This window comes from Mustelus asterias, chromosome 9 (genome assembly GCF_964213995.1).
Source record: "Mustelus asterias chromosome 9, sMusAst1.hap1.1, whole genome shotgun sequence".
Lineage (NCBI taxonomy): Eukaryota > Metazoa > Chordata > Chondrichthyes > Carcharhiniformes > Triakidae > Mustelus > Mustelus asterias.
Genome location: NC_135809.1, coordinates 111,478,551 through 111,504,842, shown reverse-complemented (window position 1 = coordinate 111,504,842; position 26,292 = coordinate 111,478,551). Strand labels below are relative to the sequence as shown.

General features: G+C 47.5%; 1 protein-coding gene across 2 annotated transcripts in view; it reads left to right on the top strand.

Annotated features, from left to right (window-relative positions):
• The window catches only part of mrvi1 (murine retrovirus integration site 1 homolog), a 129,312-nt gene extending 105,439 nt beyond the window's left edge, over nt 1–23,873 (top strand). For both annotated transcript variants that reach the window (XM_078220849.1, XM_078220848.1), the window contains 5 exons: nt 3,371–3,451; nt 9,847–10,004; nt 11,786–11,908; nt 14,152–14,280; nt 20,233–23,873. In XM_078220849.1, coding sequence (XP_078076975.1) covers nt 3,371–3,451; nt 9,847–10,004; nt 11,786–11,908; nt 14,152–14,280; nt 20,233–20,479 — 738 coding nt within the window. In that variant the 3' untranslated portion in view covers nt 20,480–23,873. The remainder of the gene's footprint in view (nt 1–3,370; nt 3,452–9,846; nt 10,005–11,785; nt 11,909–14,151; nt 14,281–20,232) is intronic.
• The last annotated feature ends 2,419 nt before the right edge of the window (nt 23,874–26,292 follow it).

Sequence of the window (26,292 nt, the reverse complement as noted above, 5' to 3'; positions counted from 1 at the left end):
ATCTGCTGTGGTGGGATTCGAACCCGGGATCTCAGACCATTACCCTCGATTTCCAGATTACTAGTCCAACGGCAATACCACTATGCCACTCAAGAGGGTTCAAATTAAATTGTTTATAACAATTGCATTATTGTTAAACTTATTTTCTAAATGTATATTTTATTCCATCATGAATTGTAGAGCACAGAAGGAGCCCATTTGGTGACTCCTTGAAAGAGTTACTCAATTTGTTCCAGTAAACCCCCCCCCCCCCCCACTGCTCATTTCCCCATTACCCTGCAAATTTCTATCCTGGCTAAAATTAGAATAGTAAAATTGCCACTTGTATTTTAGTAACATTCATAGAATCCTGCAGTATAGAAGGAGGCCATTCGGCCCATCGAGTCTGTACTGACCACAATCCCATCCAGGCCCTATTCCTGTAATCCTCATTTACCCTGCCAATCCCCATTTACCCTGCTAATCCCCCAATACTAGGGTCAATTGTCGTTTTCCTCCGGGTGCTCCGGTTTCCTCCCACAGTCTGAAAGACGTGCGGGTTAGGTGCATTGACCCGAACAGGCGCCGGGCTGTGGCGACAAGGGGAATTTCACAGTAACTTCATTGCAGTGTTAATGTAAACCTTAAATAAACTTTAACTTAATTTAGCATGGCTAATCAACCTAACCCGCACGTCTTTTGGACTGTGGGAGGAAACCGGAGCACCCAGGGGAAACCCACGCAGACACGGGGAGAACGTGCAAACTCTGCACAGACAGTGACCCGAGGTTGGAATTGGTCCCTGGCGCTGTGAGGCAGCAGTGCTGACCACTGTGCCACCGTGCTGTGAGGCAGCAGTGCTAACCACTGTGCCACCGTGCTGTGAGGCAGCAATGCTAACCACTGTGCCACCGTGCTGTGAGGCAGCAGTGCTAACCACTGTGCCACCGTGCTGTGAGGCAGCAATGCTAACCACTGTGCCACCGTGCTGTGAGGCAGCAGTGCTAACCACTGTGCCACCGTGCTGTGAGGCAGCAGTGCTAACCACTGTGCCACCGTGCTGTGAGGCAGCAGTGCTAACCACTGTGCCACCGTGCTGTGAGGCAGCAGTGCTAACCACTGTGCCACCGTGCTGTGAGGCGGCAATGCTAACCACTGTGCCACCGTGCTGTGAGGCAGCAGTGCTAACCACTGTGCCACCGTGCTGTGAGGCAGCAATGCTAACCACTGTGCCACCGTGCTGTGAGGCGGCAATGCTAACCACTGTGCCACCGTGCTGTGAGGCAGCAGTGCTAACCACTGTGCCACCGTGCTGTGAGGCAGCAGTGCTAACCACTGTGCCACCGTGCTGTGAGGCAGCAGTGCTAACCACTGTGCCACCGTGCTGTGAGGCAGCAGTGCTAACCACTGTGCCACCGTGCTGTGAGGCAGCAGTGCTAACCACTGTGCCACCGTGCTGTGAGGCAGCAGTGCTAACCACTGTGCCACCGTGCTGTGAGGCGGCAATGCTAACCACTGTGCCACCGTGCTGTGAGGCAGCAGTGCTAACCACTGTGCCACCGTGCAGCCCTAAATGAAAATGTCAGGAGTGGTGCGATTATTCCTGAATTTTTAGTGCTCATCAAAAAAGATGCAGCTGGTCATTCCAGAGGGGATGGATCAGTGTTCATAGACGCTTAACTGCACTTTGCGGATGTTTGGTTTCAGGAACTAGGGGAATGCACATATTGTTGAAAATAAAGGATATGATTGTAATTACTGCAGTTTGTTGGAGGCTGAAAGTGGCTGATCCTCTTCCTAGGCGCTTAGTGACAGCCGTCAACATTAATGGGAGAACGTGTGACACATTTCCGTGTGATTTCTCTGCCTGTTATTTTACCGGAAGCATAAATCCATTTGAAGATTTCACAGCTCTGTTAAAATAAATGGAAGTTTTTACACCAGTATATTAAGCAGCGTTTCACTGCTGATAATTATTACAGCACAATCTCTCACTCTGGTAGTCTCCTTATCACCTCGGCTGCTATTCAAGTTGTCCCGCAGTTATCAATGCTAACGGTGGTGAAACACCTCTTGGACACGAGCTCACTGGGTCTCTGTTTCTCAGTTTGTTCAATGGGTGGGATTCTCCTCTCCCATTTTCCAGGGGCGGGAACAGGCAGGGGGGAGGGGGGGGGAGGGGGGGGGGAATTGAGGGGGAGTCCCAAACCGCCTTTTACTCTGGCGGGATTTCCACCCATCCTGCCAATGTCTGTGCGGAGTCTGCATGTTCTCCCCGTGTCTGCGTGGGTTTCCTCCGGGTGCTCCGGTTTCCTCCCACACTCCAAAGATGTGTCGGTTAGGTTGATTGGCCATGCTAAATTGCCCCTTAGTGTTAGGGGGATTAGCAGGGTAAATATGTGGGGTTACGGGGATAGTGCCTGCGTGGGATTGTTGTTGGTACGGGCTCGATGAGCTGAATGGCTTCTTTCTGCACTGTAGGGATTCTATGGTGATTCAATGATGTAAGAAGTTTAACAACACCAGGTTAAAGTCCAACAGGTTTATTTGGTAGCAAAAGCCACTGTGGCTTTTGCTACCAAATAAACCTGTTGGACTTTAACCTGGTGTTGTTAAACTTCTTACTGTGTTTACCCCAGTCCAACGCCGGCATCTCCACATCACGATTCAATGATGTAACAGGAATCCAGGCTTTAGAAGTCAGCATCCATGATGTGTACCTAGCAATCAGAACCCACAGGGGGCAGTCTAGAGAGGCCCCAGGGTTTCCGTAGTGAAGGAGAAAATGGTGAGAACATCAACTTAGACAAAGACATAGAATCCCTTCAGTACAGAAGGAGGCCATTCGGCCCATCAAGTCTGTACCAACCACAATCCCACCCAGGGCCTATTCCCGAAACCCCACACATTCACCCTGCTAATCCCCATGATACTAGGGTCAACTTAGCTTGGCCAATCCACCTCCTTGGACTGTGGGAGGAAACCAGAGCACCCGGAGGAAACCCACGCAGACACAGGGAGAATGTGTAGCCTCCGCACAGACAGTGACCCGAGGCCGGAATTGAACCCGCGTCCCTGGCGCCGTGAGGCAGCAGTGCTGACCACTGTGCCACTGTGCTGCCCAATGTGATGTTGTGGGATTGGATTTTTTTATTGACAGAGTGTTTAGAAATCTGGTGTGTGAAAAGCCTGCAGAGCGGTCAATCCACCCCCCACTATCCTCACCACAAATGACGGTTAGACACAAAGATTGGTAAATTGCACCCAATGTTTTTTGAAATGTTATCGCTTGATTTTGCCCAAGATAGACGTCGCACTTGTTGACTTGTTACTGAGTGGGGTGGATTTAACCATTCAAATACTGTCCTGTGTTGTGTTTTGCTTCCCACAGACGGTACCTCGCAGGAGGGTCAGTGTGGCAGTCGTCCCAAAATTCATTAACTTCCCCGGGCAGCCCGCCATCACTACTGTGGTAGGTCAACAGTTTGTCTTTGAAAACTGATTGTCAGAAAACTGAAGAAAGTACAGAAAGATAAAGAGGGAACTGGCGTTTGGATGCCCTCTGACCAATAAGCAATACGTTGCAAAGAATTTACAACCACAGAAACATGCCATTCGACCAAGCAGGTCTATGTCAGTTATGTCCAGTACAGACCTCTTCCATCCCGCCTTCAGCTTGCTGCAGTGATCGTTCCTTTAAGAACATAAGAAATAGGAGCAGGAGTAGGCCATCTAGCCCCTCGAGCCTGCCCCGCCATTCAATAAGATCATGGCTGATCTGACGTGGATCAGTACCACTTACCCGCCTGATCCCCATAACCCTTAATTCCCTTACCGATCAGGAATCCATCCATCCGCGCTTTAAACATATTCAGCGAGGTAGCCTCCACCACCTCAGTGGGCAGAGAATTCCAGAGATTCACCACCCTCTGGGAGAAGAAGTTCCTCCTCAACTCTGTCTTAAACCGACCCCCCTTTATTTTGAGGCTGTGTCCTCTAGTTTTAACTTCCTTACTAAGTGGAAAGAATCTCTCCGCCTCCACCCTATCCAGCCCCCGCATTATCTTATAAGTCTCCATAAGATCCCCCCTCATCCTTCTAAACTCCAACGAGTACAAACCCAATCTCCTCAGCCTCTCCTCATAATCCAAACCCCTCATCTCCGGTATCAACACAGCAGAGTAAGGGTCACGTGACTTGTACGATCAGTCGAGACTCAGAGTGTGGAATCACCCCATTGTGACAGAGGCTCTTAGGCAAGGAGACATTTTGGGAGCTAGCTACTGCCATTAAGCGACTGAACTATTCTTTTTGATTTGATTTATTATCGTCACATGTATTGGCATATAGTGAAAAGTATTGTTGTTTGTGCGATATACAGACAAAGCATACCGTTCATAGAGAAGGGAAGGAGAGAGTGCAGAACGTAGTGTTACAGTCTTGGCTAAGGTGCAGAGAAAGATCTGAAAAGAAAAAAAAGAGAGAATTTTTATTCATAAATATCTTTTTTGTTTACTGATGATGTGTGTGAAAGTGCAACTTTACACTCAATCTATAAGAATAATCTTCTATTTCTTTCCTCCTATTGTATTTTCCTAGCTTTCCTCACTTGGATGGACAATTGAGGGAAATAAACTTGCTGGGCTGTGGGAGATAGAGCCAGGGCATGGAACTGACTGGGTTGCTGTACAGAGAGCTGGCACGGACCGGACGGGCTGAGCAGCCACTTTCTGTGCATTGAAGTCCCATGACTCTCATATGGATTGCCAGAAGATATCTGACGTTAGCAAGTTGTGTTCCCATAGGTTTCGTGATATACAACTGACATGGGCACACATATTAGAAAAGCAAAATACCGCAGATGCGAGGAATCTGAAATAAAAACAGGAAATGAAAGCAGCCAGCCGGTCCGGCAGCCTCTGTGGGGAGAGGAACACGGGCGGCACGGTAGCACAGTGGTTAGCACTGCTGCTTCACAGCTCCAGCGACCTGGGTTCGATTCCCGGCTTGGGTCAATGTCTGTGTGGAGTTTGCACATTCTCCTCGTGTCTGCGTGGGTTTCCTCCGGGTGCTCCGGTTTCCTCCCACAGTCCAAAGATGTGCGGGTTAGGTTGATTGGCCAAGCTAAAAATTGCCCTTAGTGTCCTGGGATGCGTAGTGGGTAAAATATATGGGGTTAGGGCCTGGGTGGGATTGTGGTCGGTGCAGACTCGATGGGCCGAATGGCCTCTTTCTGTGCTGTAGGGATTCTAAGATTTGTATTGTAGTTTATTAAAATTTGGGCGGCACGGTAGCACAGTGGTTAGCACTGCTGCTTCACAGCTCCAGGGTCCCAGGTTCGATTCCCGGCTCGGGTCACTGTCTGTGTGGAGTTTGCACATTCTCCTCGTGTCTGCGTGGGTTTCCTCCGGGTGCTCCGGTTTCCTCCCACAGTCCAAAGATGTGCGGGTTAGGTTGATTGGCCAGGTTAAAAAAAAAATTGCCCCTTAGATTTCTGAGATGCGTAGGTTAGAGAGATTAGCGGGTAAATATGTGGGGGTAGGGGCTGGGTGGGATTGTGGTCGGTGCAGACTCGATGGGCCGAATGGCCTGCTTCTGCACTGTAGGGTTTCTATGTTTCTAACACAGTTAATGTTTCAGGTCAAAGACCTGTGAGCTGGCAAGGGGTGACTGCCCCGGAACAATGCACTCTGTTTCTCTCTCTGCAGATGTTGCTTGGTCTGTTGAGTGTTTCCAGCATTTCCTGTTTTGGGTACAACATGTCAGCATGTTCTGTGTGTGCACACTGTTGATATCACTTAAAGTGAGCTGCTATCCGTTATTGTGGAGGCCTTTGATGCCTTATCTCTCACAATCTTAATTGCTCTACACTGGACTCCTTGCAGCCTTTGACTCACACTCTTCCCGCTGTGCTAAGTGTCTCTGTTAATGAAGTTTGAGTTGGCCTGCCAACTCCCTGGGTCAATGATGCACTATTCTCCCGTTGGGAAAAGGATACAAAAGTCTGGGGTCACGTTGTTGTTGTTGTTGTTGTTCATCCATCGACGTCGATGAGGACCTTGACACCATTAGTCATTGAGGTTGGATGTGGTGTGTCCGAAGATGAGTTATCAGGCCAATTCGGGCACAGAATGTCCTGGCACATATTGGGCAAACCTGTGTAGGCGCTGTAGTTGTTGCGCTGGTGGCTCTGGACTTGCGCAGCTCGCGCTTAAATTGTGCTTCAGCATTGCACCTTGCTTCATAAGCTTGACAGCCCATGTGGATGAGGCAGCGCCAGGTATCACAGAATCATAGAAACCCTACAGTACAGAAAGAGGCCATTCGGCCCATCGAGTCTGCACCGACCACAATCCCACCCAGGCCCTACCCCCATATCCCTACATATTTACCCACTAATCCCTCTAACCTACGCATCTCAGGACACTAAGGGCAATTTTTAGCATGGCCAATCAACCTAACCCGCACATCTTTGGACTGTGGGAGGTAACCGGAGCACCCGGAGGAAACCCACGTGGACACGAGGAGAATGTGCAAACTCCACACAGACAGTGACCCAAGCCGGGAATCGAACCCAGGTCCCTGGGTGCTAACCACTGTGCTACCGTGCCGCCCCAAAACAGAATCAGGGTTGAAACAAACAGGGGGGAGGCTGGGCATTCACATAGAATCATAGAAACCCTACAGTGCAGAAAGAGGCCATTTGGCCCATCGAGTCTGCACCGACCACAATCCCACCCAAGCCCTACCCCCATATCCCTACATATTTACCCACTAATCCCACTAACCTACGCATCTCAGGACTCTAAGGGACAATTTTTAACATGGCCAATCAACCTAACCCGCACATCTTTGGACTGTCGGGCAGTTTTGTGCCAGCATTTCCCAGGTGGTCGTGTCGATGTCAAACGACTTCAAGGAGGCCTTGAGTGTGTCTTTGTAATGTTTCTTCTGCCCTCCATGCAAGCGTCTTCCAGCAGAGAGTTCCCCAAAAAGGAGCTGCTTGGGTATGCGCTCGTCCGGCATACGGATGACATGATCTGCCCCCCGGGTCTGTGCTTTCATCAGCAGTGTGTGGACTGATGGTAGACTTGCTCCAGAGAGAACTTCAGTGTCTGGTACTTTGTCTTGCCATCTGATGTGTAATATTCTGCGAAGACAAGTCATGTGGAAATGATTGAGCTGTCTTGCATGCCTTTGATACACAGTCCACGTTTCACAGGCATACAGGAGGGTAGTGAGTACCACGGCGCTGTAGACCTTCAGTTTTGTTGCTGGGCTGATTCCCATACAGTGTCATTCCCATACAGTGGAACGAAGTCTACCGAAAGCAGAACTTGCCTTTGCTATTCTGCAGTTAACTTCTGTACCAATAGTCACTGCTCGGGAGAGGGTGTTGCCAAGATAAGTGAACTGGTCCACTGCCTGTAGTTTCTGCCCTTTGATTGTGATTATGGGTTCTGTGTACGGTGCATGAGGAGCAGGCTGGTGCATGAGGAGCAGGCTGGTGCACGAGGAGCAGGCTGGTGCACGGGGAGCAGGCTGGTGCATGAGGAGCAGGCTGGTGCACGAGGAGCAGGCTGGTGCATGAGGAGCAGGCTGGTGCATGAGGAGCAGGCTGGTGCATGAGGAGCAGGCTGGTGCATGAGGAGCAGGCTGGTGCATGAGGAGCAGGCTGGTGCATGAGGAGCAGGCTGGTGCATGAGGAGCAGGCTGGTGCATGAGGAGCAGGCTGGTGCATGAGGGGCAGGCTGGTGCATGAGGGGCAGGCTGGTGCATGAGGGGCAGGCTGGTGCATGAGGGGCAGGCTGGTGCATGAGGAGCAGGCTGGTGCATGAGGGGCAGACTGGTGCATGAGGAGCAGGCTGGTGCATGACTTCAGTCTTTTTAATGTTGATGGTGAGTCCAAAGTTGTCACAAGCCGTGGAAAATTTGTCCATACCGACTTGCATCTCTGGCTCTGACCCAGTATACGGGGTGCAGTCACCGGCAAAGAGGAAGTCTCTCAGAACAGTCTCCTTCACTTTGGTAATAGCTTGAAGTCTCCTCAGGTTGAAGAGGTTCCCATCCACTCTGTACTTGAGGCTGATTCCAGCAACACTGTCCTGGAAGGCATCATTCAGCTTGGCAGTAAACATCATGCTGAACAGTGTGGGTGTGAGCACACAGCCCTGTTTGACACCTTTGGTGACTGGGAATGCCTCAGAGGATTCTCCGCCGTCCACCACTCTGGCCATCATGGAACTGGTGTACCATCTGAATGAATTTGGGGGGGCAGCTGAACTTTGACATGATCCTCCACAGGCCTTGTCGGCTGACAGTGTTGAAGGCTTTGACGAGGTCAACAAAGATTGTGTAGAGCTCGCGATTCTGCTCCTGACACTTCTCCTTAAGTTGGCGCGCGGCAAAATCCATGTCAATAGTCCCGCGACCTTTGTGGAAGCCACACTGTGACTCTGGAAGCAGGCCCAGCTCCAGATGAGTGACCAGACAATTTAGCAGGACTCTTGCGAGGGATTTTCCTGCGATGGAGAGCAGTGAGATTCCTCGGTGGTTGTCGCATACTTGCCGATTGCTCTTCCTCTTGTAGAGGTGTACGATGGAAGCATCTTTAAGTTCCTGAGGAATGGATCCTTGCTTCCAAAAGGACTGGAACAACTCGGTGAGCTTCTCGATAAGTACAGGACCAGCAGCTTTGTAGATCTCTGCGGGTATGGCGTCTGCCCCTGGGGCTTTGCCACTAGATAGCTGACTAACAGCTTTCGTGACTTCGGCTACTACCGGTGGGTCATCCATGGCGCTGTTGATATCGACCTGGGGAATCCTGTCTATCGCCTCATCGTTAATAGATGACGGTCGGTTGAGGACGGCTTCAAAGTGTTCAGCCCATCTCTGCAGGATCTGAGCCCTCTCTGTAATGAGAGTTGTACCATCTGTACTCAGGAGGGGGGAACTCCCGAGAGATTGAGGTCCGTAGAGAGTGTTGAGGGCTTCATAGAACCGTTTCAAGTCGTTTATGTCTGCGTATCCGTGTATCTCATCTGCCTTGGCGCTCAGCCAGGCATCCTGCATTTTACGCAGCTTATTCTGGACTGTCCTGCGAGCTCTGGTAAAGGCGTTTTTCTTGGCAGCTGATGATGGGTCGTTCTGACAGGCACAATGAAGATGGTGCTTTTCAACAAGTAGAGCCTGTATCTCCACATCGTTCTCATCGAACCAGTCACGCTGCTTGCGGGTAAAGGGCCCGAGCATCTTCAGTGCAGATGAATGGACAGCATCCCTGAGGCGTTCCTAGTCGTCCTCAGCGTTGCCTGCAAGGTGTCGGTCAGCAAGCTTGGTTTCTAAGTCTTCAGCCAGTGCTGAAGCTATGCTGGAGTTCTTTAGCTTGGCCACATTGATTCTTTTCATAACCTTGCTTCCTTGTAGTCGCCTCTTGGGTCTGATGCGGAGTCCTGAGGTCACGAACCAAACGACTCAAGAACAGCTTCTTCCCTGCTGGCATCAGACTTTTGAATGGACCTACCTTGCATTAAGTTGATCTTTCTCTACACCCTAGCTATGACTGTAACACTACACTCTGCACTCTCTCCTTTCCTTCTCTATGAACGGTATGCTTTGTCTGTATAGCGCGCAAGAAACAATACTTTTCATTGTATGTTAATACATGTGACAATAATAAATCAAATCAAATAAAAAAAATATATGCCCATCGGTGTGGGGATTGGGGCTGTGGGGTGCGATCTTATCCCTGGAGGTTTACAGCGGGTGTCCATAGTCCGAGTGCAGAGCTCGCACTGCCGAACCGTTTCCTTCAGACGGGGCCTGGTTAACAATCTCTCCCTTTGTTATGTTTCTCTTCCTTTGTAGGCGGAGTCGGTTAGTAACAGCAGCAGCTCCAGCACCGTCACCACAACTACCAGCACCGTCACCCCCAGCAGCTCCAGCAGCCCAAACAGCCTGAATCCCAGCAGCCTTAGTGGGATCAGCAAACATTCCAGTCCAACACTGGCTCCCCTTGTGGAACAGTGAGTATGGCACCGATATTTAAATTCACCACTGAAAACAGCTTCCTCGCGGAGGTTTCTCTTTCTTATTTATTCACGCTCAAGGTCTGGACATCCCCGGTAAGGCTGGCATTCAGTGCCAGTCCCTAGAGAGGTGGTGGTGGGCCTTCTTCTCGAACCGCTGGTCTGATATCGAGTGACTTGCCCGGCCACTTGTAGGGCCAGTTAAGAGTCAAGTAAATTGGCATGGGACTGGAGTCACGTACAGTTTTAAGTTTATTTATAAGTTTCGCAAATAGGCCTACATTAACACTGCAATGAAGTTACTGTGACATTCCCCTAGTTGCCACACTCCGGCGCCTGTTCGGGTACACTGAGGGAGAATTTAGCACGGCCAATGCATCTAACCAGCGCGTCTTTCGGACTGTGGGAGGAAACCGGAGCACCCGGAGGAAACCCACGCAGACACGGGGAGAATGTGCAGACTCCGCACAGACAGTGACCCAAGCTGGGAATCGAACCCAGGCTCCTGGCGCTGTGCGGCAGCAGTGCTAACCGCTGTGCCACTGTGCTGCCCTAGGTAGGTTAAGGGTATCCTTCCTGAAAGGAAATAAGTGAGCCAGATGGGTTTTTACAACAAGCTAGTAGTTTCATGGTCACCGTTACTGATACCACCTCTCTGTTCAGATTCTCTTTAAAAACTCATTTTAAATTTTCAAAATGCCAAGTCCTCTGGATTATTCGTTCAGGCCTCTGAGTTGCTAGTCTGGGGACATGACCACTTCATCCCCGTAGCCCGATCAAGTATCAGAACTACAGCCCGGGGTTCCATAGGCCGGAACACCACAGACCCTGGAATTGCGCCCCTTGAGATTTCCCATTTAGATCCACTCCTCAGGGACTATTTACACCTCAGTTGCCAACTCTGATTGAACATTTCTGGAGGTTTGTTCACGTGACCTTTCACCTCCAATGACTCATAGAATCATAGAATCCCACCATGCAGAAGGAGGCCACAACATGGCCACCGTATTTCCCACAGTGCAGCAGTGACCCTAACAGTGTACTTCATTGGCTGTAAAAGGCTTTGAGACTCTCCATTATCACGAAAGGCAAGTCTTTCTTTCGGTTTGTTTAACCGAGGTGTGTTACGATCACTTTAGCTTGTTCGTCAATGTTGATCCAAAGTTGGGAGGTGAGCATCTTAACCTCCAACCTACCCAGCAATAGCAAACGAAAGGAAAAGAAAAAGCGCTTGCAATTATAAAGCACTTTCCATGACCACCCTGCGTCCCAAAAGTGCCTTACGGTCGATATGTTTAAAGTACAGCTACTGCTGCAAGGTAGGAAACATGGCGGCCAATTAGTGCACAGCAAGATCCCACACACAGCAATTTTAGAATGACCAGCTCATCTGCTTTGGTGATTTTGATTGAGGGATAAATTTTAGCCGGACACTGGGGATAACTCCCCTACTCTTCTTCAAACTAGTGCCATGGGATCCTTCACAGCCACCTGAGCAAGCAGCTATAACACCTCATCCACTCAATCTTATCCAAAGGACAGCTCCTCTGACAGTAATGCACTGAAGTATTGGACTTTGACTTTTATGTTTAAGTCTGGAGCTGGACTTGAACTTGGAGCCTTGTTGCTTAGCAATAAGGGTGTTATCCACTGAGCTACGCTTGATACTCAAGGGGATGCATGTTCTGAAAGTTCAGCGCTGGGTGTACTCTGCTCTTTCTTTCTCTCCCATTCTCAGTCAGTGAAGCTGAGTTCTTTGTTTCCTTTGTACAAATTAGTGGGAAGCAGAACGGCGATAAGGAGAATGGATGTCATGCTCCAGGAGGTGTCCAGCCGGTCAAGGTCGAGATAACTAGCTCGGAGACAAAAGCCAAGATCGAAGAGGAAGCTTACAATAAAGGGTAAGATTCCCCTTGTGCCTGGAGTGAGGTTGTGTACAGAATGGAAGGATGTGTACACGATAGTGCAGCATCCACCCAGTGCGGGCTGCTCAGTGCTGCGACTCCTCATTAGGCCTTCCAGATATCACAACAACCACTCCTAATCCGCCCAGTCAGGACCCTGGGAATCCTGTCACATTGTGCATCTTGGTAAAACTTTAAAAGAACACTACTTGACCTTCCACTCAGCTGCTTGACTTGTTCCCCTGCCAACCATCCCAGTCCCTGCAATTTTCCCTCTCTCCTGCTGTATTCATATATCTCCATATGAAATCTAGGGAAGCCTAGAACAATGGAAGTGTTCTAAGAACTCCCTGCTTTGCATCCTGTTCAGACATCCATTTATGGTCCACTGCCCCTTCTTTCTGCTCCAGAATTGATCTCAGTCGAGCTATGCCTCAATTGTAAAATTCTCATTCTTGTTTTAAGATCCCTCCTTGGTCTCGCCATCCCTCTCTCTGTCATCTCCTACAGTCCCACAACCTATGAGATCTCTCCACTTCTTCAGATTCTGGTCTCCAGAACATCCCTGATGTTAACCACTCCCTCTATTGGCATCCATGCTTTCAGTTGCCTGGGCCCTAAGCTCTAGAATGCCCTCCGTAAACTTCTTCTCCTCTCTGCTTCTCTCTGCTCCTTTATAAAACTCCTTAAAACAACCTCTTTGATCAAGATTTTGGTCCCAATATATCCTATGTCAAATGTTATTTGATAATCACTCCTATGAAACTTCTTGCAATGTTATACTGTGTTAAAGGTGCTATATAAATGCAAGTTGTCACTTGCTCCTTTGTGAGGTCAATAGGGAAGCACTTTGAAAGGTTAAGGCATAGACGCATTTTTCTTCATGGAATCATAGAAACCCTACTGTGCAGAAGGAGGCCATTCGGCCCACGGTCTACACCGACCACAATCCCTATTCCCATAACCTCACGTATTTACCCTGCTAATTCCCTGACACTAAGGTCAATTTAACATGGCCAATGCACCTAACCCGCACATCCCTGGACTGTGGGAGGAAACCGGAGCACCCGGAGGAAACCCACGCAAACACGGGGAGAATGTGCAAACTCCACAAAGACAGTGGGCCAAAGTCGGAATTGAACTCAGGTCCCTGGCACTGTGAGGCATCAATGCTAACCGTTGTGCCACCGTGCTGCCCTAGAATCTTCTTAGGTAGCCTTTCAGGATATGGGTGGCACGGTGGCACAGTGGCTAGCACTGCTGCGTCACAGCGCCAGGGACCCGGGTTCAATTCTGGCCTTGGGTGACTGTCTGTGTGGAGTTTGCACGTTCTCCGTGTGTCTGAGTGGGTTTCTTCCGGGTGCTCCGGTTTCCTCCCACACTTCAAAAATGTGCAGGTTAGGTTGATTGGCCATGCTAAATTGTCCCTTAGTGTCAGGGGGACTAGCAGGGTGAATACGTGGGGTTATGGGAATAGAGCCTGCATGGGATTGTTGCCAGTACAGGCTTGATGAGCCAAATGGCCTCCTTCTGCACAGTAGGGAATCTTCTATGATCGAGGCTGATTTGCTCCACTCCTGTTTGATGGGTTCAGAGATGGCTGGTAAGTCCAATATACGATCGATTCTGCCAGTTGTGGAGCAGGTGGTGTTTGGAGGCTTGGATAGGTGAGTTGTTTGGAGGTTTGTGCATTCCCCCCAATGTCTCGACTTCTCCTCTGTGTGCTCCCAATGAAATCTCTCAATGTGTTCCAGTGCCTTCTCAAATCACCCTTCTCTATTCTGGTTGGTCACAGGACAGGGATTCCCATGAGTCAGCAGGGATGTTTGACCTCTTTGGGGATGCTTTGAGGTCATCACTAAAGCATTTCTGCTCTCCTCTTGGAAGGCTTCTGTAATGACAGCGTTCCGAGTGGAGCATTGCTTTGGGGTCTGATCACATGCGGAGTTTGTTTTGAGTAATTCATTCCTTGATGTAGGGCATGTCGGATTGGGAGATGATGTTGCTGTTGGATCACCTTTCTTACCACTGGATTTGGAGGATCTTGCAAAGGGCACCACTGGTGGTATTTCTCCAGTACTTTGTAAGGGGGGGAGGGGACGCATTAAGATTGGAGTTTGAACTTATACAGACACTCCACCCAAACTGCACAGGACAACCAACCCAATGTGTTTATGGCCAGTGAAAGCAATCGGCTTAAAAGTTACGCGAGGCTTTATAAAACGTTTCTGTCTCCCAAGTTACCAAGAAGGATTGAAAGCCCAACTCAGCCAGGAGCAGAAGGAGTTACAGGAGGTCCCTGAGAAGGTGGAGGGGCAGAACACGGAGAAACAGTCAGAGTCCAGCTTCAGAGAAGACAGGAAATGCAGGTGGGTTCCTGAACGCTTCATTGCACTATCTAAAAGAGTCGCTGCTTTAACTGTGGGCCTTCCCTCCCATTGTGGACTTCTAGACCAAGTGGTCCACCATCACAAATCATGCTTGAGCTGATTTTAAGGATGCAGGCTTCCACATTATATGGATTCATTCATATCCAACCCATATTCATTGTTCTGTACCCCAGATTCACAGTTTGATATCCCAGGGCTTCATTTCCCTGATTCTAGGTTTAGTATCCCTAACTAAGGGATCCCTAACTGAGGGGAGACCTGATAGAGGTCTACAAAATTATAAGAGGCACAGAGGGTAGATAGTCAGAGGGTAGATAGTCAGAGGTTCTTTCCAAGGGTGGAAGTGTCAATTACAAGGGGGCACAGGTTTAAGGTGAGGAGGGAAAGGTTTACGGGAGATGAGTGGGGGATGTTTTTCACGCAGAGAATGGTGGGTGCCTGGAACGCGCTGCCAGAGGAAGTGGTGGAAGCAGGCACATTAGCAACATTTATGAGGCATCTGGATGGGTACATGAATAGGGAGCGAGTAAGGGCATCATGATTGACGTGGGTTTGGAGGGCCGTAGGGCCTATTCCTGTGCTGTACTTCTCTCTGTTCTTTGTTCTAACCGGGGTTTAATAAAGATTTAGTCTAGATTGCTTGTTTTTGGACTTTGTATCTCTATTAATAAAACCAAAGATCCACTGCTCTTTTTTATAACCTGCCCTGCCTTCAAAGATTTCTGAACATGACACCACAGGACCCCACGGTTCCTGAACCTCCTTTAAAATTGGATCATTCTGGCTATGCTGCCCCTTCTTATTCAAGGAAATTAGAATAAGGAGCAGGAGACGGCCATTTGGCCCTTCGAGACTGCTCTGCTGTTGAATAAGAACATGTCTGACCTCAATATGGCCTCAACTCCACTTCCTGCCTGACCCCCATCAGCGTTGCTGCCCTTGTCAATCAACAATCTCTCGAACTCGGCCCTGAATATATTCAATGATGTGGAGATGCCGGCGTTGGACTGGGGTAAACACAGTAAGAAGTTTAACAACACCAGGTTAAAGTCCAACAGGTTTATTTGGTAGCAAAAGCCACACAAGCTTTCGGAGCTCTAAGCCCCTTCTTCAGGTGAGTAGGGCTTAGAGCTCCGAAAGCTTGTGTGGCTTTTGCTACCAAATAAACCTGTTGGACTTTAACCTGGTGTTGTTAAACTTCTTACTATATTCAATGACCCAGCCTCCAGAGGAAGACGACTCCAAACATGAGTTCTGGTCACCCTATTATAGAAAGAATATTATTAAACTAGAAAGAGTGCAGAAAAGATTTACTAGGATGCTACCGGGACTTGATGGATTGAGTTATAAGGAGAGGCTGGATAGACTGGGACTTTTTTCTCTGGAGCGTAGAAGGCTGAGGGGTGATCTTATAGAGGTCTATAAAATAATGAGGGGCATAGATCAGCGAGATAGTCAATATCTTTTCCCAAAGGTAGGGAAGTCTAAAACTAGAGGGCATAGGTTTAAGGTGAGAGGGGAGAGATATAAAAGGGTCCAGAGGGGCAATTTTTTCACACAGAGGGTGGTGAGTGTCTGGAACAAGCTGCCAGAGGTAGCACAATTTGTCTTTTAAAAAGCATTTAGACAGTTACATGGGTAAGCTGGGTATAGAGGGATATGGGCCAAATGCAGGCAATTGGAACTAGCCTCGGGGTTTAAAAAAAAAAGGGCGGCATGGACAAGTTGGGCCGAAGGACCTGTTTCCATGCTGTAAACCTCTATGACTCTATGAACCAAACTCTAAGAGGAGGAACTCTTGCTCATCTCCAGCTTAAATGAGACAGCCCATATTATGAAACTGAGCCCCTTCGCTCTAGATACCACCATGAAGGGAAAAATCCACTAGGCATCGAACCTGTCAAATCCCCTCAGAATCTTATACACTTTAATGAGACAAATTTTCATTCTTCTAATCTCCAATATGAATAGCTTATAACATAGTACATGACCCATAACCCACAGGTCATGGATTCAAATCCCATCATACAACATTGTCACATTGAATCCATAGAATAGAATCCCTACAGTGCAGAAGGAGATCATTCGGCCCATCGAGTCTGAACCGGCAACAGTCCCACTCAGGCCCTATCCCCATAACCCCAAGTATTTACACTGATAATCTCCCTGGCACCAAGGGGGAATTTAGCATGGCCAATGCACCTAACCCGCACATCTTTTGATTGTGGGTTGAAATCGGAGCACCCAGAGGAAACCCACGCAGACACGAGGAGAACGTGCAAACTCCACACAGTCACCCGAGGCTGGAATTAAACCCAGGTCCTTGGCACTGTGAGGCAGCAGTGCTAACCACTGTACCACCATTTGACCCCGCTTGAACATGGGAAAAACCCCCAACCCTCGCAATCAGAAGGTCAACACCTCACCTAGAGGAGCAACACTATTGAAAAACTGGGGCACCCCTCCCCTCCTCACAACATTTAGAAACCACCCTCCCCCATTGGGCTACACAGAGGGCCTGCCCAGCAGTGCTAACCTGGCATTCAGTTAGAACAAAATCATTAATGATGCCAAATGGGATAGGGACCTAACCCAGTCTGGCCTACAGTATAAACCACTCTTGCGAAAATAAACTATATGGAAACTGTCCAGTTCTGGGCACTTCAGGAAGGCCTTGATTCACCAGGGTTATTTATTCATGGGATGGGGACATCACTGTCTGGGCCTGCATTAATTGCCCCTTGAACAGAGTGGCTATTTAAAAGTCAACCATTTTGCTGTGGGTCTGGAGTCACATATAGGCCAGACCAGGCACATTGCCTTCTCTAAACCAGATGGTTTTTTACAACAATAGTTTCATGGTCATTATTAAACTTTTTATCAGCTTCAAATTTCACCGTCTACCGTGGTGGGATTCGAATGCTAGCCTCCGGAGGATATCTAGAGTGCTAGTCTAGTGACAACACCACTACACCACCACCTCCCTGATACAATTAGACTGGGTAGCTTAGGCTTATATTCGCTTGAATATAGAAGATTAACTGGAGCAAAATCAGTAGATTTTTGTTGGTTAAGGGTAATGGGGGAAATAGAACCAGATCGAATCGGTGGAACCTAGATACCGGTTATCCACAAAGGCCATGGGGGAATCATCAACAGATCTCCTCGCGAGCTTCGTGGAGTATGAGCTGCCTCACTGAGCGAGTGGAGGCTCTCCCTATGGGAAACAGTCTGCCTGCTGCTCTACCCAGCCCATTGTTGTCGGTCCCAGGTTGAAGACTGCCTGACTGTAAGCCGCAGACACTGCCCTTTCCTTTGGTTCACAATAAAGAGTGTCGGTGACAGGAAAGTGGCTGAATTACTGCATCCACAATCTAATTGAATCATGGAACCAGGCCTGAGGATTCAGACCGCTTCCCCCATGCCGTTAAACCAAGAAGAGGCAATAAAAAAATACATTGATTTTAAGAAAAGCAGAGGCCTGGAGAACATTCCCTCTCAGATCAGTTGTGTCTTGGTCACATTTTGGTCGCGGGGTGGCACAGTGGTTAGCACTGCTGCCTCACAGCGCCAGAGACCCGGGTTCGATTCCTGGCTTAGGCGACTGTTTGTGTGGAATTTGCACATTCTCCCTCTGTGGGTTTCCTCCCACAGTCCAAAGACATGCTGGTTAGGTGAATTGGCCATGCTAAATTCTCCCTCAGTGTACCCGAACAGGCGCCAGAGTGCGGCGACAAGGGGATTGTCACAGTAACCTCATTGCAGTGTTAATGTAAGTCTACTTGTGACTAATAAATAAAATATTTTAGCCTGCATAACTATTAATTTCTAGGTGCTTTATTGCAATCAGGACTTGCTGAACGTTAGCAATGTTAGTATGCGGTACTCACCACCAGCACACATATAAATCAATTTGGATTGAAGGCTACAGTATGGAAGGAACTCTCTGGGTGAGGAGATAATGGGCATTTTCATGCTGATAACATCAAAAGACTGATTAGCAAAAGCATACCAACCTCATCACTTCCTGTAAACAAAAACTAGAACCTCATATACTTTCCAAACCCCACCCCCTCCTCTCCAGCTCCCCATGGCAACGTAATGTTGCTGAGTTTGTGCTGTTGCTGTCAGTGCACACATAGAGTCATAGAAGTTTACAGCATGGAAACAGGCCCTTTGGCCCAACTTGTCCATGCCGCCCTTTTTTTTAAAACCCCTAAGCTAATCCCAATTGCCTGCATTTGGCCCATATCCCTCCATACCCATCATAGCCATGTGACTATCTAAATGCTTTTTAAAAGATAAAATTGTACCCGGCTCTACTACTACCTCTGGCAGATTGTTCCAGACACTCACCACCCTCTGTGTGAAAAAATTGCCCCTCTGGACACTTTTGTATCTCTCCCCTCTCACCTTAAACCTATGCCCTCTAGTTTTAGACTCCCCTACCTTTGGGAAAAGATATTGACTATCTACCTTGTCTATGCCCCTCATTATTTTATAGACCTCTATAAGGTCACCCCTCAGCCTCCTACGCGCCAGAGAAAAAAGTCCCAGTCTATTCAGCCTCTCCTTATAACTCAATCCATCAAGTCCCGGTAGCATCCTAGTAAATCTTTTCTGCATTCTTTCTAGTTTAGTTTAATAATATCCACATTGAGCTCTCGGTGGGCTGTCAGCAGGGGATAGGGACAAGGCCTTCTCCCCAGTTTCTCTCAGTACCAGGGTCACTGTGACCATGCTAGGAGGTGTTGTGCCAGTACAGGGCCCTTTGCTCTTGCCTCCACAGGGGCCTCCTCTGTGCCAGTCTGTGGACACAGCAAGAAGTTTAACAACACCAGGTTAAAGTCCAACAGGTTTATTTGGTAGCAAAAGCCACACACTTGTGTGGCTTTTGCTACCAAATAAACCTGTTGGACTTTAACCTGGTGTTGTTAAACTTCTTACTGTGTTTACCCCAGTCCAACGCCGGCATCTCCACATCATGACTACCAGTCTGTGGACACAGTAAGAAGTCTCACAACACCAGGCTAAAGTCCAACAGGTTTATTTGGTAGCACAAGCTTTCGGAGTGTCGCTCCTTCCTCCTGTCTGTGTCTGTGGGCGCAAAGGATCTGGCTCAAAATCAAAGAGAGAAAAGCATCCAGAGATTATATTCAAGCTGGTCACCAATCTTAATAACATCAATGAAAAAAGTGTATCTCTCTCTGTCTGACTCTGCCTCTCATTCTGTTTCTCTTTCTCTCTCTTTATCTTGCTATCTCTCGCGTGCACTCTCTCTCGATCTGTCTCTTGTCTCTCTCTCGATCTGTCTCTTGTCTCTCTCTCGATCTGTCTCTTGTCTCTCTCTGTCCCATTTTCTATCTTTTCCGTGTTTTCTATCTTTCTCCCTCTTTGCCTGTTTCTGCCTCTGTCGCTTTTTCATGGTTCACTCTCTCTCTGTCTCGTTGTCTGTTTCCTACTGTCTGTCTTTCCCTGTCCCTGTTTCTCTCTTGCTCACTCTCTGTCTCTACCCTCTCCCTGTCCACTATTTTTGTTCAATCCCTCTATTCCTGTCCCTCTCTTATCCTTGGTCACTTTTGTTCCCTATTATACTGTCTGTCCTCTCTCTCTCTCTCTCTCTATGTATGTATGTCTGTCTATCGTTGTCCCATTGTCCCCCTCTGTCTCGCTCCATCTTTTTATGTTTCTTTTTCTGCTCCTCTGTCTCACTTTATCTCCTCTTGGTGCTTTTCTTTTTCTATCTCTCCATTTGTCTATCTTTCTCCTTCCTCTTCTCCTCTGACTCACTCTCTGTGTGCATCCCCTTCTTGCTTTTTCTGTTTATCTGCCTTCTCCGTCTCTCTCTTCCTCTGACGTGCTAAATCTCTCCGTCTCTCTCACTCTGTCCCTCTCTCTGTCTCGCTCCCTCACTTCTTCCTCTTCTCACAGTAAGTTTGAAGAAGTTTCAGAACTGATCGAGAGGCTGTGCCCGAAGTGTTTGAAACATCGCAGTGTGATCTGGATTGTGGGGGCTGTAGTCCTCTTGATTGCTGTTCTCATCAGCATCTTCACCTCTCTCCACTATCCATGTGACGATCTTTCCAACATGCCTAGCGGGAAGAGCAGCTGCTCCTCGGTACAGAAATACCTCTGGCCTTTCTCAGGATCACGGCACAAGAGCCGTGCACAGGTGTAACTGAAACCCCGGCCCCTGTGGCAGGGGAGGATAGTGTGAATCATTCCACAACCAAACCACCAGCGGGACAGTTTTCGCCAGGCTTCCAAAGGCATGTGAACACAGGCGTGTACAAAGGAACTCTTCATTACCATTGTTGCGTGCACCATCAACCCACAGAGTGACTGGCTGCCAACTGGGAACAGCGCAGCATGAAGCGACGTGAACACTCAGAGATATTCCAGTTACTTAACTGTTTCAGCCTCACGGGCGTTTAATAATTTTGTTGTTTCTCTGTGTGTTTTGAGTGTTATTCCTGATAAAGGGGCTTCATGCTTCTGAAGAGTCGCAAACCTTTTTCTCTTGTATGTCTGTGAGTGGGGCACAAATCAGGTTATCAGAAATAGTTTTTTTTTAGTAGTTACTTTACTCTTCTCATTGGCACTCACTTACCTGATTTTCAATTTAAGAAAAATAGACTCCATCTTTAATCCTTCAGGAAGAATTACCCAAAAGGGGCGAGTCACGGGGTTGGTTGGTTGCGATCAAACTAGTCCATGCTTTAGTCAGACCCACTTGAGCACTGTGTCATGTTATGGTCACAGAGGCACAAGAGCAACATTCATACATTGGAGGCAGAGCAGGGAAGAGCTGGGAGCCTGATAGCATCAAAGGGATTGAGTAATGAGAAATGCTGGAGAAACTTAGGTTCGAAAGCAGACAACTGGGAGGTGACCTTGAGGAGTTTTTGAAAATAAATAAAGACTGCATGTTAAATCAGGAAAGTGGGATAAGGAAGAACAGGTTCAAACTAATAAATGGTAAATCTAACAAGGTTCCCCTTGCACGGAATGATGTCTGCACATGGAGCAAATGCCTGGATATGATAGTGGGGAGGTTACAACTCCCGAGTCAGTTTAGGGATAGTTGAGTGATGATGGGTGAGGGGAATCTAAAGGGTGTCTCTGGATGGACTCAACATCTTTCTTGTAATCATCATCCTTAAAGATGACTTTAAGAGTTGTGAGTTTTGTGTGTGAATAGGCTGTCAATGTGGCACTAACTGTCTCAAGAAGGTACATGAAGCAATGACCAGAAAATGGAAAACAAGAACACTACTGAACTCCCCAGAGAATCAGACCCACTCCGCTATCTTCTATTTGAACTCACTCTTTCCCAGGATTTGAAACCAGGGTGGCCCAGTGGCATAGTGGTTAGCACTGTTGCCTCACAGTGCCAGGGACCTGGGTTCAATTCTGGGTTTGGGTCACTGTCTGTAGGGAGTTTGCACGTTTTCCCCGTGTCTGCGTGGGTTTCCTCCCACAATCCAAAGATGTGCAGGTTAGGTTGATTGGCCATGCTAAATTGACCCTAATGTCAGGGGGGATTAGCAGGGAAAATATGTGGGGTTACGGGAATAGGCCTGGGTGGGATTGTGGTCGGTGTAGACTGGGTGAGCCGAATGGCCTCCTTCTGCACTGCAGGGATTCTATGTCTTTGTCTAAGTTGATGTTCTCACCATCTTCTCCCTACAGTCTTGATTGTTAGAACCCAAACAGTAATGCCACCTGACTTCACCTTCCCATCTCTGTCAACCCGAATGATGTTCCCCATTCTTCACCTAAGCATTCCCAACTAGAAATTAGACGGAGCAAGGAGCATTCTCCTCATCTCCTGCCGTAACTATTCTGGAAGACCGATGTGTAAGGAAAGTAATCGGGAAAAATCCTGGCAGAGATTCTATTATCATCTCACATTAGTTGTGTGAGCAGAAGACGACGCCCTTTCTGGACTGGCCTTGTCCAGTTCAGCGGTGAACATGCGAGCAACTTTATAATCAAAAACAAAATATTGCGGCTGCTGGAAATCAAATACAGAAACAGAAGATGTGGGAAAAACTCAGCAGATCTGGCAGCGTCTGTGGAGAGAGAAACAGAGTTAACGTTTTGAGTTCATATGACTCTTCTTCAGAGGTGAAGAGAGGTAGTGATGTGATGGGTTTGGTTCTGTTGAAGAGAGGGGGTGCAGCAAAGTAGAAGGTCGGGGATGGATGGGAGCTCAGGACAAAGATGTAATGGAACACAAGGCAAAGGGAGTGGTATGAGCAACTTTCCACTTTTGTCATATTGGTTCAAAAAGCCATTATACACCAAGAGAGAAAACCAAAAGAAATGCACATGAGCTGTGAGGTAGCTAAGAGGCAAACGTACACAAATCCACTTTTTAAAAATTCATTCATAGGATGTGAGTGTTGTTGGCAAGGTTAGCATTTAATCTCCATCCCTAGTACCCTGTTAAAAAGATAGTGGTGAGCCATATTCTTGAACCGCTGCAGTCCATGTATTGTAGATACAACCACAGTTAGGGAGAATTTCCAAGTTCCAGGAATTTGACCCAACAACAGTGAAAGAATGACAATGGTGGGAATTTTCCCATCCCACCTGCCACGGGAATCACAGCGGGCAGAGGGGCAGACCATGCAAAGGTCCATTGACCTTGGGTGGGATTTTCTGGTTATGGGGCGAACCCTGCCCAATATATTTCCAAATCAGGATGGTGTGTGGCTTCAAGGGAAACTTGCGGTTGGTGATGATCCCATTCATCTGCTGCCCTTGTCCTTCGGTGTGGCAATGGCCATGGCTTTGGGTGGCGCTATTGAGGAAGCCTAGGTAAGCTGCTATATTTCATCTTTTGATGGTACACACTGCTGCCACTGTGCCAGTGGTGGAGTGAGTGAATGTTTAAGGTGGTGGATAGGATGCTCATCTAATGGGCTGCTAACTTGCTGAGTGTTGTTGGAACGCACTCATCCAGGCAAGTGGAGATCATTCCATTACACTCCTGACTTGTGCCTTGAAGGTGATGGACAGGCATTGGGAAGTCTGGAAGTGAGTTATTTGCTGCAGAATTCCCAGCCTCTGACCTGCGCTTGTCACCATAGTATTTATGTAGCCGTTCCAGTTTAAGTTTTTGGTAAATATTCTCAGCATTTTCAGCCATTATGGTTTCAATTAGTGGAAAATTTAATTTAAATAATAAAAAGTTAATGTCGTGTTGCATTGAATCTGATGCTAAAATTTAAAATGCCAGATGAATAATTGAGTGGCTGTGAATGTGATGGTAAGGCCCTTGCTTTGTTGATCAGATGATTCCTGAATTTAATATTCCAGCTTTAAAGTGCAATATTTCTGAGTCGTTCCATTGATTGTGCAGAGTTCCTCTCCCAAAGCACTGAGAGCATTTGTAACAGGAGCTTTTGAAAGTAATACAATAATATTCTTCCTTTGTGTCTGAATGTTTGTATATTATATCCATATCCCTGTAAAGGTTTGCACCTTTAAGCTAACACATTGTACTGTATAGTTCCACATACTTGACTTTGTTAAAATAAAGTTGTCCTCAAATGTTTCTGTCTTACTTGTTTGATTGAAGTTTCTTTTATATAGAATCCTAAATATTTATAACAAGGAAAGCGAGTGTTCATCCCATCATAACTGTACCAGCTCTTTGCTACAGCAATCCCAAACTAACCCAACTGTCCCACCCTTCCCCATAGCCCTGTATCAATCCCAAAGTAACCCAACTGCCCCACTCTTTCACCATTAGCCTGTATCAATCCCAAACTAACCCAACAATCCCACTCTTTCCCCATAGCCCTGTATCAGTCCCAAACTAACCCAGCTGTCCCACTCTCTCTCCATAGTCCTGTATCAATCCCAAAATAACGCAATGTCCCACTCTCTTCCTATAGCCCTGTATCAATTCTAAAATAATGCAACTGTCCAACTATCTCTCTATAGCTCTGTATCAATCCCAAACTAATCCAACTGCCCCACTCTCTTCCCATAGCCCTATATCAATCCCAAACTAACCCAACTGCCCCACTCTCTCTCCATAGCCCTGTTTCAAGTCCATACTAATCAAAATGTCTCATTCTCTTCCCATAGTCCTGTATCAATTCCAGAATTAATCCAACTGTCTCACTCTCTCTCCATAGCCCTGTATCAATCCCAAACTAGTCTAACAGTCCCACTTTTTTCCCATAGCCATGTATCAATCCTGAACTAATCCAACTGCCCCACTCTCTCTCCTTAGCCCTGTGTCAATCCCAACTAATCCAACTGTCCCATTCTCTTCCCATAGCCCTGCATCAATCCCAAAATAATTCAACGATCTCACTCTCTCTCCATAGCCCTGTATCAATCCCTAACTAATCCCATTGTCCCACTCTCTCTCCATAGCACTGTGTCAATACCAAACTAATTCAACTATCCCACTCTCTCTCCATATCCCTGTATCAATCCCAAACTAATCCAACTATCCCACACTCTTTCCATAGCCCTGTATCAATCCCAAACTAAGCCAACTGTCCCACTCAATCCCCAATTTATCATTATTGATTAACAATGTTCCTGCATGAAACAGGTCCTATGAAGTTGCAATGATCCACTTGTATGTCAATCAACATGGTTAGCATTGCTTTCTGAACCAATACAGAAACACCGGTCATCCAGTTTAGGAGCCGGTTACTTACAGTGCACTTGGATACAGGTCTTTTGGGTGGGATTTTCCAGTCCTTCCTGCTGGCGGAATCTTTTGGTCCTGCTGAAGTTGACCCCCACACCCCAGCGACGGAATGGGTGGGCCATGCCAAAGCCCTTAGACTTTGGTGGGACCCTGGGACTGGAAGATCCTGATGTGGAGATGCCGGCGTTGGACTGGGGTAAACACAGTAAGAAGTCTAACAACACCAGGTTAAAGTCCAACAGGTTTATTTGGTAGCAAAAGCTTTTGCTACCAAATAAACCTGTTGGACTTTAACCTGGTGTTGTTAGACTTCTTACTGGAAGATCCTGCCAGTGGCCAATAGTTCATCGTAACTGCCACAGGGAAACCTGCCGCATGGGGGCCGGTTTGTCTTCATTCATTTTGATATTGCTAAGCCTTATATTTTCCCTTATGTTCAGGTTTTTGCAGCGCACTTCTCAATTCCCCGCCTTTCCTTCCTCCTACGTGTTGTTTCGCCAACCATGAGCTTTAAGATGTTTATGTGGGACCGTTTCAGGCACTGCTTCGCTCAGCCATCCTGATGTCGAAAAGCATAAGCAGCCTCCCAGGTTTCAATGAGAAAATTGATCGGACTCCCTGCCAATATCACTGGTTAAGGCTGAAGTGAAACAGAGTGGACACAGGAACAGAAGGAGGCCATTCAGCCCCTTGAGTCTGCTCCATCATTCAATGAGATTATGCCTGATCTGTGATCTAACTACTTTGCCCCATATTCCTTGACACTTTGGGATAACAAAAATCTATCAATTACAGATTTAAGATTTACAACTGACCTAGCATCAATTGCCTTTTGTGGAAGAGTTCCACATTACCCTTTCTGTGTAGAATTTCTAATTCCTAATTTCATGAAAGATCTGGCTCAAATTTTGGAATTTCATCCTAGACTCTAAAACTGGCAGAAACAGCTCCTCTCTGTCTAACAGATATATGTTTCCTTATTATCTTGAAAATTTCCATCAGATTACCCCTTAGCCTTGTAGATTCCAGGGAATATATCTCCATTTAATTTAATGTCATAGAGGTTTACAGCATGGAATCAGGCCCTTCAGCCCAACTTGTCCATGCCGTCCTCTTTTTTAACCACTAAGCTAGACCCAATTGCTCACGTTTGACACATATCCCTCTATACCCATCTTACCCATGTAACTGTCTAAATGCTTTTTAAAAGACAGAATTGTACCCCCCTCTACTACTACCTCTGGCAGCTTGTTCCAGACACTCACCGCCCTCTGTGTGAAAAAATTGGCCCACTGGATCCTTTTCTA